The 13,195-nt window shown below is 40.6% G+C and overlaps 2 protein-coding genes across 18 annotated transcripts in view; both read right to left on the bottom strand.

Annotated features, from left to right (window-relative positions):
* Cplane1 (ciliogenesis and planar polarity effector 1) overlaps positions 1-11,485 on the bottom strand; it is a 99,234-nt gene extending 87,749 nt beyond the window's left edge. For 12 of the 17 annotated variants that reach the window (XR_003482447.2, XR_003482448.2, XM_027401316.2 and 9 more), the window contains exons 1-7: positions 11,030-11,484; positions 8,377-8,505; positions 4,898-5,033; positions 4,676-4,795; positions 3,566-3,798; positions 1,657-1,763; positions 150-306 (exon numbers count right to left, since the gene is read on the bottom strand). Coding sequence is in view for 14 of the 17 variants with exons in the window: in XM_027401316.2 (XP_027257117.1) it covers positions 150-306; positions 1,657-1,763; positions 3,566-3,798; positions 4,676-4,795; positions 4,898-5,033; positions 8,377-8,457 (834 nt within the window). In the remaining 3 variants the exon portion in view is untranslated. Of the gene's footprint in view, positions 1-149; positions 307-1,656; positions 1,764-3,565; positions 3,799-4,675; positions 4,796-4,897; positions 5,034-8,376; positions 8,506-11,029 lie in introns of those variants that run through there. The other 5 variants (XM_027401317.2, XR_004768559.1, XM_027401320.2 and 2 more) reach the window with 5 other exon arrangements.
* Positions 6,661-7,547, bottom strand: LOC103163795 (myosin light polypeptide 6). Its single transcript, XM_027401328.2, has one exon. The coding sequence runs from the start codon at positions 7,294-7,296 to the stop codon at positions 6,838-6,840; it is 459 nt and encodes a 152-aa protein (XP_027257129.1). The 5' UTR covers positions 7,297-7,547; the 3' UTR covers positions 6,661-6,837.
* Positions 11,486-13,195: the final 1,710 nt, after the last annotated feature.

The following is a 13,195-nucleotide window of genomic DNA, read 5'->3' as shown; positions in this document are numbered from 1 at the left end:
CAAGATAAGATTTTTAATTTTACATTTCTTCAAAACAGCTTTTGAAAATGATGACAGCTGATTTATATAGCTTTACCAAACCACAATGGACTGAAAATGTTACTTTAAAGAACATAAAGTAGCCCTAAGGACAGATGCTTGTTTCTGACCTTTGGGTCTCTCTGATTAAGAGTCACAGCCAGGGCAAGGCCATCTCTTGAGAAGGCCGAGATCAGAGCTCCTCTTGACTTCACAGACTCACACTTGGGAGTCAGACTGCACAGGAGATATTCCTGTTGTGCCCAGTGAACACGGAACGGCAATGACCTAAGAAAGCAATAAAATTAATGACAGCAAGATCCAACAGGTTTCTCTGGGTAGCCCTGGCTGTCCTGGAGCTAGTTCTGTACACCAGGCTAACCTCAAACTCAGAGATCTACCTCTGCCTCCCAAGTGCTAGGATTACAGGAGTGCACCACCACTGCCTGGCATGGGCTAACAACTTTATGTACATACTTATTTTTGATGTATCTGTTTTTGAGATGAGATTTCAATATACGACCCAGACTGGCCTTGAACTCCTGGGCTCAGGTGAGCCTCTTCCTCAGCCTCCTAACATACATGACCATGCCAAGCTCAAAAAGAGTCCGTCTAAACCTCAGTGGATGTACATATATGTATTACACATCAGTGACTGTTCAGTAACTGTTGGTAAATTTAGTTCAGTATTGGAGATTTCTAAGTAGAGCTATGTTCCATAATCAAACCTAAATATACCAGTTTCATCTAAATGTTTAAACATTTTTACATGACAGCAAACTACTGGAATAATAAAAATAGGGAGGAGAATGAGGACAATAGGGATATGAATATGATCAAATGAAATGTCCTAAGGAAAATTTTATTTTTTATGCAATTAATGTACATTTAAAAAACAGAAAAAAAGGGGAAACAGAACTCTTTTTAGATTATGTCAATTTCCCACATTTGTTTTAAGGGATAATTAAATAGGTGTATATAGTGATCAACCTGCTTATAAACTTGTTTTACTTTTTATAAACAATAAAGTACTGCTAACATAAAAAATTCATAAAAATCACATTACTTTCCTAAATCTTATTTAAGTAATACAAACTTTTAATATATTTTGCGCTATTTTATGGAGCCTTGGAATACAAACTATTTTACTATTAAAAACAAACAAACAACACTTGAGTATAGGCCTGGTGGCTCCAGCATTTGGGATGCAGAGACAAGAAGATCACTTGGGTCCAAGACCATCATGATCACATAGAGTTCCAGGACAGCCAGCGCTACACAGTGAGACTTTGTCCAAAAACATGAAACAAAACATAACAAATTGAGCATTTGAAGGTACATCAGTAAATCCAAATATCCTTGCCCCTTTAAAGTTTAATTCCTTTCAAAGTAATTATGTTCATTGTATCAAGACAAATATATCACACACTATACTATCTCTTTCACGGTCTCCTGTCTCAGAGAAAAACAAAAACAAGAGAAACTTGCTAGATTAAATGTTTAAAAGTGAAAGGTAGAAGGGAAGGGTCTACAAAGCTTTAAAAAACAGAAATTAAGACCTAAAAATCTTAAATATACACTGGTCAATGACAATTCTTGTTTAAAAGTAGAAAATAAATAGGGAAATATTTACCTCACCTTACAGATGTAAATACATTCTCATACCACTGAATGGCCAGAAATGTTAACTTCAAGCATTCTCCAGAATAAAAAGTAAAAGAACACAGGCAGCAGTCGCCAAATAACTGCAGATAAATTTAATAGTTTAGTATGAAACTAATCAGAAAATACATTGATATATGAAAATATGTCTCATATATTTTCATTCTTAATAAATAGTAATCTAAAGACTAATTAATTTTTTCTTTGCCAGATAACAAGGCCCAAATGGAAAATCAGCCTAAGGACATGGAAGAGTTCTTTTGGGGATGGGGAGAAAACCCAGGGCCTTGTGCATCTTGTTTACACTCAAGTCCAGTTAAGAGACACCAAAGCAGGAGGATTTGTACTGGTATTCGTATAGGACTGTGGAGTAACTACTGACCATATTATCAATATTACAATTGATAATAAAAAATATAAAAGGGGCTATAGAGCTGGCTCAGCGGTGAAGAGCACTGACTACTCTTCCAGAGGTCCTGAGTTCATTTCCCAGCATCCACATGGTGGCTCAAACCCCTCTATAGTTGGATCTGATGCCCTCTTCTGGCGTAAAGTCATATATGCAGATAGAACACTCATACACATAAAATAAATAAATCTTTGGAAAAAAAGATAATAAAAATATTATCAACGTGACTCAAAGAAATTCTCAACATGCATTTAATGCTTGAGGACATAGAAATGCTTATTTGACTATAATATACAAATGTTATAGAAGTACTACATGCCATCATAAATACATTTGAATATTAGTTTGAAAAAAAATATACTGCCATTTACTGTTGCTGGGAAGGTTCCTGTAAAATAATCCTCTTCTTTTGTAGTGTTATATTATTTATATTAGAGTATCAATACTCTGGGTACTTACTGGGTCGGACCAATAACAGTTCAAATGCAATTTTTTGGGGGGGTGGGGGGGGGATTTGAGACAGGGTTTCTCTGGGTAGCCCTGAACTCAGTTTGTAGACCAGGCTGGCCTTGAACTCACAAGAACTCTGCCTCTTGAGTGCTGGAGCTAAAGGGACCAATGATTTTTTTTTTTTTTTTTTTTTTTTTAATGAGAGGCTGTCACATAGTCCAGGCTGGTCTGAAATGATCATCTTGCCTCTATTTCCATAGTGCTGAGATGGCATGTAACACCAAGCCTAACTTCAAAATACAATTTCCAACAAAGGTGGATTGGTAATAGATGAAAGTGCATACACAGATTTAAACAATGAATCCATTATATACTTAGAATTTAAGGTCTTATAGAACATTACCAGCTCTAGCTTACTATAGAACATGCACACATTTTATTTTAACTTGATTATTTAAGGCAAAGGTCTTGCTATGCAGCCAAGACAGCCTGGAGCTCAATATGTAACCCAGGTTGGCCTTGAACTTTGTTTAGTCCTTGCACATCTATCTCCCAAATGCTTGGATTGCAGGTATATACGTACTACCATGTTAACTATCCTAATCTGCCTCCCAAGTGTTTGGATTGCAAGTACATACTACCATGTTCATTACAAGTCATATTATACTAAGGGAAAGGAAGTCTTAATTTGAAACCATTTTGTTTTGTTTTGTTTTGTTTTTTGAGATAGGGTTTCTCTGTGGCTTTGGAGGCTGACCTGGAACTAGCTCTTATAGACCAGGCTGGTCTCGAACTCACAGAGATCCGCCTGCCTCTGCCTCCCGAGTGCTGGAATTAAAGGCGTGCGCCACCACTGCCCGGCTTGAAACTATTTTTAAAAACATCTTTTCCAAACAGTAGTTTCACAACTGCTCTGACTAGGGACAAACAGGTACCCAATTATACCCCTGACTAAATAGTTTCTCAAATAGGGACAGTTCTTAAAGTCTAAAAGGTCTACTCCATAGTGTCTCATTTGGATTTTACCTCATTTTTGACAAAAACAGCATCCACTACAGCTTCTTTATCTTTAGAGGAAGGCAATAAAACGGCTTCTTCGGGTATTATTTGGAACCACTGACCGACCAATGGGAGGCTTTTAGAAGATAAGATATTCTTCAATTCCGAATACTCCCATAGAAGTATGCAGCCAGAAGATGTAATGAGCAGAACTCTTTTCCCATTTTCAGCTACATACAAGTATAGCCTTAAGGAGCTTGCTAATTAACACAAAACAAAGCAGAAAAATAAAACTTCCAAAATCTGAATTTTTCATAAAAGCACATAATTTTCTTTTCCTTTTTGACTTTTATGCAATAAGGTCTCATTCTGTAACAAGCCCAGGTTGGCCTCAAACTCTCTGAGATCCTCCTACTTCAGCATTCCAAATGCTTGCCTGGCAAGGTTAGCTACCCTTGCAATGAGAAACTCAAGCTGTGTTACCATTCAGGATGTTAAAACTAAAGCAATAATAAAAGTACAAACAACAACATTTACTACTTTAGGTTTTTTGAGACAGGATTTCTCTCTGTAGTTCTGGTTGTCCTAGAACTCACAATGTAGCCCAGGCTTGGCCTCAAACTCAGAGATCTGCCAGGCTCTGCCTCTGAGTGCTGGGATTAAAGGTGTGGGCCACCATGCCTATAATGTACTAGAGATTGAACTGAGTATATTTCATGAGCTAGGCAAGTTCTCTTAACACTGAGACCCACTCATAGCATCCTTTTTACTTTGTATTTTGAGATAGAGTCTCACTTGGCCGCTCAAGCTGACCTTCAGCTCAATCTGCAATCTAAGCAATATTTAGGCTTCTGGTCCTCTTGCCTTGGTCTCCTCAACTGTTTGGATTACAGATCTGAATCACAAAACCTGCACTGCTATATAACATTAGGAACCCATTATCACACGATAGGCATGCCAGGTTAATGAGGTGAAAAAGTTAATGAGGTGAAAAAGGCACCAACGAAATTTCAGAATGAATATTATATAGACAGAAACAATATGCATATATACATAAACAGAGATACATTATCAAAATAAGAATATGAAAAAAAGTCACTCTTTTTCCAGTCAAACAAAAATTTTTAAGATCCCTACCTATTGTAGCTTTAATAACTTCTTTAGGCTTTTCAGTCACTTGTATCATTTTCACACAGTCTTGATCTTTGTTCCACAGGAAAAGCTCTCCTGTAGTGAGAACCCCAGAGAGCCACACATCTGTTCAAAAGTGAAATGCAATTTTTAACATATTATCCCCCATTTTTTTTTCTTAAAATATCATAGTAAGCTAGCCTTTAGAACACAACAGCAATACTTAACCATTACTGGATATTGCCAGAAAAAAAACATCCTTCAACAAAGGCTGAAGACTAGGAATCTTCTTCTTTGTTCTTCCAGACAGCAAATTAATCTCATTTATGAATTTCTCATCCAAAAGAAAAACAGCTTCATTCTCCTAAGAGAAAAAAACATGTGAAGGACTTAGGTGGTTCCAAAAGTTAATTCAATCTTATCTACATAAATTACCCTAGAAAGGAAAACAAAATAACATTTAAGGACAAGAATAATTTATACAATAAATCTAAAGTAAATACTAAACTCATAACCTAAACATTTTTTATTCTGCGTTAACATTTGGGCTAGGGTGTAGCTCAAGGATAGAGTGTTTGTCTAGCAATGAGATCCTGATTCTGTATCTACATATTATATATCTAGTACTAGGAAAGTAGGAAATAATAAAATACCCGTTGCTAAAGTTACGGGGTAAGATTGATGGGGAATGTACTGTGTATATTTATCTTATAGATTGTTTAATAAAATTCTGTTTGGCCAATGAAACAGCAAGTTAGACAGGACTAGGAGTCAAAGAGGATCCTGGGAAATGTAGTTAGGCCCAAATGTGTATTCATTTGGGCCTAACTCAGGCAGGTGGCTGGCGTAAAGTGCACATGTGGCAGTGGGGCTCAGCGGTTTTTGGCGGAAAGATTTATTGTAACATAAGGTGTTCTAATGCCTGCATTTAAAGCTCTTTAAAGGCTAACACTCCAGAGCCATTTGCCAATTCTGCAAGCCAAAATTATTTAATGTCCTACTCGTGTAAGCATCTGTATGGAGAAGCTTTTTGTTTGGCTTTGGTTTTTTGAAACAGGGTTTCTCTGTGTAGCCCTGGCTATACTGGAACTTACTCTGCAGCCCAGGCTGGTTTTGAACTCAGAGATCTGCCTGCCTCAGCATCCCAACTGATGGGATTAAAGGCCATTAAACTGCCACCACAAAGCTGGAAAATTTTTTATACAGTTTGAATAGATTAAAATGAATATGGCTTTGGAAATCCATAAGCTAATGACTCAGACAGATCACTTTTCTTTTTATCTAGAAAAACTAAGGTCTTTTGGATGAAGTTTGTGGACCCAGCAACGACAAAACTTCAGAACCCGCTTAAAAAAAAAAAAACACAAATTACCAGGGCTGGAGAGATGGCTCAGTACTTAAAAGCACTGGCTATTCTTCTTGAGATCCTGTTCAATCTGTAGCACCCATATGGTGGCTCACAACCATCTATAACTGTACTCTCATGGAATTTTCATGGAATCTGATACCCTCTTTTCGTATGCAGACATACATGCAAACAAAACACTCATACACATAAAACATATAAGCAATGTTTTGAAACATTCTAAACCTTAAAAAAAGTAAACAAACAAAAAACATAAATTACTCAGCCTAGACTTATTGAGCTGGAAGTACTATGGGACTTGGCAATCTGTTTTTTCATTATTTTAGTTAGTGTACAATGTATGGGTTTCATTACGAGGTATTTTCAAACATACTTGTCACACATATTTTGCTTGACTGGGCCCATTAGCCTCCCCTGTCCCTTTCCTACATCCAAGAACTCCCCCTTCTGCTTTATTCATGTTATATACATACATATAAAGTGTAGATGGGACATGAGAAAAGACATATCATATTTATCTTTTTCCGTTTTCCCATTACCCTCTTTCGTCCTGTCCACTTCCCACTGGGCCCCTTTTTCCTCCCACATGGTCCCCTTTCTACTTTCACATCCTATACGTACTTATTTTTAAATGCAGATTTTTTTTTTTGGTGGGGGGGAGAGCATTTTATTTAGTGAAGGCAAACATCATCCAGAAGAGACCAGATGGGCAAAGGTGCTGTGATAAGGGAGCCTAGGAGGAGCCACATAGCATAGAAATCTCACTCTGGGCAAGGCACTGGCTCGCAATATGGAAATGTCCTCAGCCATTCAGCACCATCCGGACAAACTCTTCATAGTTGATGCAACCGTTGCTGTCCTCATGTCCTGCCACCAGCATCTCCACCTCCTCCTCCTCTATCATCTTCTCCCGAAGTGTGACAAGGACATGATGGATTTCTGCACCCATGACGGTACCGTTCCCTTCCTTGTCAAACACACGAAGGCCTTCAACATAATCCTCATAAGTCCCCTGATCCTTGTTCTTGGCCACAGTCTGCAGCATGGGCAGGAAGTGCTCAAAGTCCAGCACCTTCACATTTATCTCATCACTTTTGGGGTTCCCCAGGACCTTCAGCACCTCAGCGTTGGTAGGGTTCTGGCCCAGGGCCCTCATCACGTCCCCACACTGGCTGTACAGGATATTGCTATCGAGAGTTCGGTCAAACAGCTGGAAAGCCTCCTTGAATTCTGCGGTCTGGTCCTTGGTGAAGTCATACATCTTGGCCGCTCAGCTCTGCGGGACTTTTTTTTTTTTTTTAATGCAGATTTTTAATTTTGAGGAAAAGCATGCAGCATGTGTCCTTCCATGTCAGGCTTCTTTTGTTTAACAGGGTAATCTCTAGTTCACACATTATCCTTCAAATTTTTTTCTTTATAGCTGAATAAATTTCACCTAGATGATTTTGATGAGTGTAAAAGTTGAGAACTCCTGGGTGGGAGGATGGCTCAAAGGTTAAGAGTACTTGCTACTCTTCCAGGAGACCCGGGTTTGATTCCCAGAAACCATGTGGCAGCTCACAACCCTATGAAATTCCAGTTCCATGGGATCTAACACCCTCTTCTGGCCTCTTTGTGAACCAACCATGCATGTAGTATACTTACACACATGAAAGGAAAATACTCATACACAGAAGACAAAAAAAAAAAAAAAAAAAAAAAATTGAAAGAAAAACAGAGAACTCTTGTTACAGGGAAGTTAACAGTATACTTTCTCACTGAAAATTTCAGTCTTTATGTCAACAATCATTATAAATTAAAAGGGGATTCTGTAGGTTTGCCCACTCTAAGGTGTGAATTATGAATTCATATATTATGGATGACACTCCTTGATTATTACTGCCTTATGGCCCACATCTCCTGTTCCAGCCCTGAGGTTACTTTAAAGACACATTGGGAATCACTCCACTGTTTTTATAGGGCAAGTGTAGGAAATTCAACTCCCCCTATAAACATGAAATGAAAGAAAAAATTGAAAGCAAAAGCTTTTACCTAGCTAGACAGATGATTCAATTTTCTATAACTGCTAACTTGTACATTGTAACTTAACACACACACACACACACACACACACACACACACACAGAGAGAGAGAGAGAGAGACGAGAGAGAGAGAGAGAGAGAGAGAGAGAGAGAGAGAGAAACCTGTTCAGAGGACAGGTGATCTTCTGAATATGATGTGTTATTTGGGTTTTTTTTTGGGGGGGGAGGTTAAGGCCACAAAATATTCCTACATCTTACAGGAAAACACACACATTTAACAATTATAAAACCATTAATATATGAATAAAGAAAAACTCACTTGACCCAACCAGGAAACTCTGGGCCAGGGTTTTTTCTGCTTGATACTTGTTGATGTCAAAACTTCTAATCTTATCTCCATGTTTGTTGAGATACAAATGACCAGTTAAGCAAAGCCAGTCACAAGGTCCTGTGAATAGTAACAGTAATAATAAATAGCCCATACTATTTACAGAGAAAGTTACTTTTCTCAACACTGTGACAAATACCAGATTGAAACCACCTAAGGAAGCAAAGAAAGATTTACTGTGGCTCAGTTTCAGAAGGCCCAACTCACAGCTTGTTGGCCACATTCATTTGGGTACAATACATGGCTACAGGAGCAGAGAGAAGAGGAGTCTTCACCTCAAAGGAGAAAGAAAACAGGGAGTAGGGACACTGGAACATGTATAATTTTCAACGGTGCACCCCGCTGAAGTGACCTATGTCCTCTAACTAGACCTAAAGTTTCCAGAACTTCCCAAAATAGCATCAGAAGCTGGGGCCAAAGTAGTCAAGAAAATGAGTCTGTAGGGGACATTTGAAATTCAAATGATAACCCTGAACATTTTAATTTAGAATTTCAAGAACTTTTAATTATTTTCTAACAACTCATAATAATTCCTTTTTTTTTTTCCAGGTAGGAAATTTTATTGTGTATTGCATCTGAATCCTGAATAGAATCAAAACACATTTGCTTTCTTTACACAGTACTTCTCAATAACATAAAGATAAAGTAGGAAGGATATTGATGATCATGTCTCCATCTGGGTTGCATGTCTCAGTGTAGCTGACTGTATTTTAGTACAGAAGGTCAGATACCCAGTCTTGTGTTCTTATTCTGACTTTGCTACTCTTCTGCCTCTTCCCATGACATTAAGGTAGATTGTGGGACTACTTTGGCCAAGAAAGTATAAGTAAGTGATGCTATGGATTTTCAAGGCTAAATCACAACAGGTGAGAAAATAATCTCTGGAGTTATTTATGAAACCCCTGTCACCAGGTTAGCAAACTGTCTTGCTCATCTAAAATGGAGGCCACCAAGTGGTGGTGGCACATGCCTTTAATCTTAGCACTCGGGAGGCGGAGGCAGGTGGATCTCTGTGAGTTGGAGGCCAGGCTGGTATAGAGAAAGAATTCCAAGACAGGCTCCAAAGCTATACAGAGAAATCCTGTCTTGATCCACTCTGTTGGACAGTTCACCTGAGACTATACTGGAAACCAAGCAGAGGGAAATCACTCTGAAAGGGAATCTCACTGACCAAAATAAGAACACTTTGAACTTGTGATTCTCCTGTCTCCACTTCCAGATGTCTGGGATTATAGGCCTGCCTTCACAACCATACCTGATTTTGTGGTATGGCGAACAGGACATTGTATATGCCCCAACCCCGAAGGCTACCCTGGACATGGTCTCCTGTCCAAGTGAGCCTCAAACTCCTTATAAGTCAAGGTTACCTTGACTTTTTTTGTTTTTTGTTTTTTCAGACAGGGTTTCTCTGTGGCTTTGGAGGCTGTCCTGGAACTAGTTCTTGTAGACCAGGCTTACCTTGAATTTTTAATCCTCCTGAAATACATCCTGTGTATGTGTGTGTGTGTGGGGGGGGTAATATCTTAACCAATAAGCTCAGCTTCTCTCCATGATCCCTTCATGCCTTCAAATCAGTGCCAACTAGGAAATTTGCACACTACCAAATATGGTGGCCAGCACAAGGTACATACATCCTTGACCTTCTCTGAATCATAACTTCGGTGTGCTGACCCGGAGGAAACACTTGCCAAATTTGGCCTCTCTCAACCAGTTGATCCTTCAGCCCCAGCTGACCAGTATCAAATGTCCCAGCAAAGCAAATATTTCACCTGAGTGGTTCTTAATTCAAAGTGTCACTTGAATAACCCCGGTAAGAGTTTTGCTTTCTTCTGTGATTCACAAGCCAGGCCTCCATCATCTGCATTTCTTCCCAACATTCTGTCCTTCCAACAAAACAGTCCACGGAGCTCTGAGCACCTTTCCAGCCAAAAATAAAAATGCCACCACAATCCTCCCAAAAACATACAGTCAGGTCTGTCACAGCAGAACCCCATTTCCATTTTAGTTAAGATTTCTATTGCTGTGGTAAAACACCATGACCAAAAAGAACTTGGGGAAGAAAGAGTTATAGCTTGTAGTCCTTCATCCAGGGAAGTCAGAGAAGAAATTCATGATAGGAATCGGAGGCAGGAGCTGATGCAGAGACCACTCAAGATTGCTGCTTACTGACTTGCTTCCCCTAGTTCAGCCTGCTTTCTTATACACCCCCAGGACTACCCTCCACCCCAAGGGTGGTACCACCCACAGTCAGCTGAGCCCTCTCACATCAATCAAGAAAATGCCACACAGGCTTGGCCACAATTCCAATGGGGGGTGGAAGGGCAGCATTTTCTCAATTGAGATTCTTTCTTCCCAAATGATTCTAACTTGTGTTAAACTGACAGAAAACTAGCTAACCAGTGCCAACTAACAAAAGGTCAGGTGTTCCAAACTAAAGATGACTTAATTATACAAGACAACCAAAACACCGATGCTACCAAGCGCCACACGACAGGCAAGAACTGAAGGGACAAAATCGGCTCAATTACGCAAAATACATAACAGGAGTAATCTCTCATGTCTACCGGGATGGGGGAAAGGATACCTTCATTTCACACAAATCTGAGAGTGCAATTTCAAGAGAGGCATTGGCTTTATCTGGAGTTTCTGCCACTGAGGATGCTCGGGAACCGCGTCCATTCCTTGCAGCTCTGTCGCCGGCTAAGGTCGGCCCACAAGTTTTCTCGTGACAGTGTGGCCGAAGAGTCGCCCGAAGGTCTCCCCTGGAGGTGTGGGGGCCCCTGCGGGGAGGGCGGCGCCTGAGAGGCCAGGGAAAACCGGAGTGGGAGGGCGGGGAGTCCCGGCGGCCACGAGGAAAACGGGGTCCCCAAAGCGAAGCGGGACTCGCGGGAACGCACTGCCTGGGAAGGACTCCAAGGCCGTTACCTCCCGCTGAAGTCGGCAGAGCCTCCAGGAATCCCGTGCCGAGACGAAGAGGCCGCGCCCGCCTCAACCGAGCCGCTTCCTGGAGACGCGACGGCTGGAGCGCCCCCACCGCGCATGCTCTGTGCAGCCCAGTGGGCGGGCTCCTAGGGGGGCTCCTAGATTCCGCCTCCCGGGCAGCTTCGCGCCTGCGTACAAAGATCCCCCTGCCAGCCTGTGGGAATAGTCTCCCTCCGCCTAGTTTGTCCTGTACTCCCGCTCCTCCCAAGGGTCCTTCCCGCCCTGCTCCTGTCCTCTCATCAGCTCGGTAGTCCCTTCTCCATCCATCGCTTCTTTTGTAGAGGGCCCTAGTTCGAGTCCCCATCACTTACAGGGTGACCCAACCCTGAGTGACTCCAGTTCCAGGGGAACTGACACCCTTTTCTGGCTTCCATGGGCACCAGGCAGGCCCACACGTGTTGCACACACATACATGTAAGTAAAACAGTCATAAAATAACAAGTTCAAAACACAACCTAATCCTCCCTAGAGGAGCCCTCTGTAGATCTAAAAGAAAGGCGTTGACTGCCATCTGTAAAGAAGAATATTGGAGAAATGTTTTCCTAGTGGGAAACTATGGAGCATTTCTTTTTTTTTTTTGTCATTTGTACAGATTTTATTTCTTCTCTTGAGACACATCTATTTAGTTCACTTGAACAATCTTCAATGGAATTACTTGTTTGTTGTTATTATTTTTTTTTACCTTTTAGCTCTTTATAAATTCTGGATATTAGTCCCCCCCCCCTTTTTTTTTTTTTTTTTTTGGTTTTTCGAGACAGAGTTTCTCTGTGGCTTTGGAGACTGACCTGGAACTAGCTCTTGCAGACCAGGCTGGTCTCGAACTCACAAAGATCCGCCTGCCTCTGCCTCCCGAGTGCTGGGATTACAGGCGTGCGCCACCAACGCCTGACATTAGTCCTCTTTTATATAACTAGCCACCAAATATGCTCACCTATTTTTTAAGTTATCTCTTTGATCTTGTCTCCTTTGATATGCAAAAACTTTTATGTAATTCCACTTGCTAGTTTTAAATTTTTGCTTCCTGTGCATTTGGAGTCCTATCCAGAAAAAAAAATCGTTAACTATAGCATTCATTATCTTTTAATTATTGCTCACGTGTTTTCTTGTGATCCGTTTAGAGTTTGGGGTATTGCATTAACATCTTTGACTCATGGAACCTCCTGTAGAAGCCCAGTATTTATCCCTACCATAGGTGTGGACTTTGGGAGCCCATTCCATATAGAGGAATACTCCCTGAGCCAAGACACACGGGTGTGGGCCTCGGCCCTACCCAAAGGATACAATAGACACTGATGACACCCATGGAAGTCCTCACCATCCAAGGTGAGCAGAAAAGATACGTGACAGATAAGGTTTTAGTTGGGGGGGGTAGGGGAGGACGGGTGGGAGAAGGGAACTGGGATTGTCATGTAAAACAATCCTGTTTCTAATTCAAATAAAAAAAGTTGGAAAAAAATCTTTGACTCATTTTGAGGTTTTTTCACATGTGTTTATTTGTGTAAAGGTGCACATTTATGGCTCAGATATGGAGCCAACTTTCAAGCAGTAGGTTCCACCATACAGTTCCCAGTTCAACTCAGGTCATCCAACTTGGCAGCAAGTGCCTTCACCTGCTAAGCGGTCTTTCCCAGCCCTTGAATTATTGTGTAAGGCAGTGGTTAAGTGAATATCCTGTTTTCCCAGCAGCATTTGATGGAGTCTGTATTTTGTAATTTTTGGGTTTTTTTGTTGTTTTGTTTTGTTTTGTTTTTTGAGGCAAGGTTTCTCT

Source organism: Cricetulus griseus, chromosome 2 (genome assembly GCF_003668045.3).
Source record: "Cricetulus griseus strain 17A/GY chromosome 2, alternate assembly CriGri-PICRH-1.0, whole genome shotgun sequence".
Taxonomy (NCBI): Eukaryota; Metazoa; Chordata; class Mammalia; order Rodentia; family Cricetidae; genus Cricetulus; species Cricetulus griseus.
Note: the sequence above shows the minus strand (reverse complement) of the source record. Positions and strands in the feature narration are given on the sequence as shown.

What these genes read in the sequence shown, in the direction of transcription:
- LOC103163795 (XM_027401328.2), bottom strand. Translation starts at nt 7,296, where the DNA reads ATGTATGACTTCACCAAGGACCAGACCGCAGAATTCAAGGAGGCTTTC.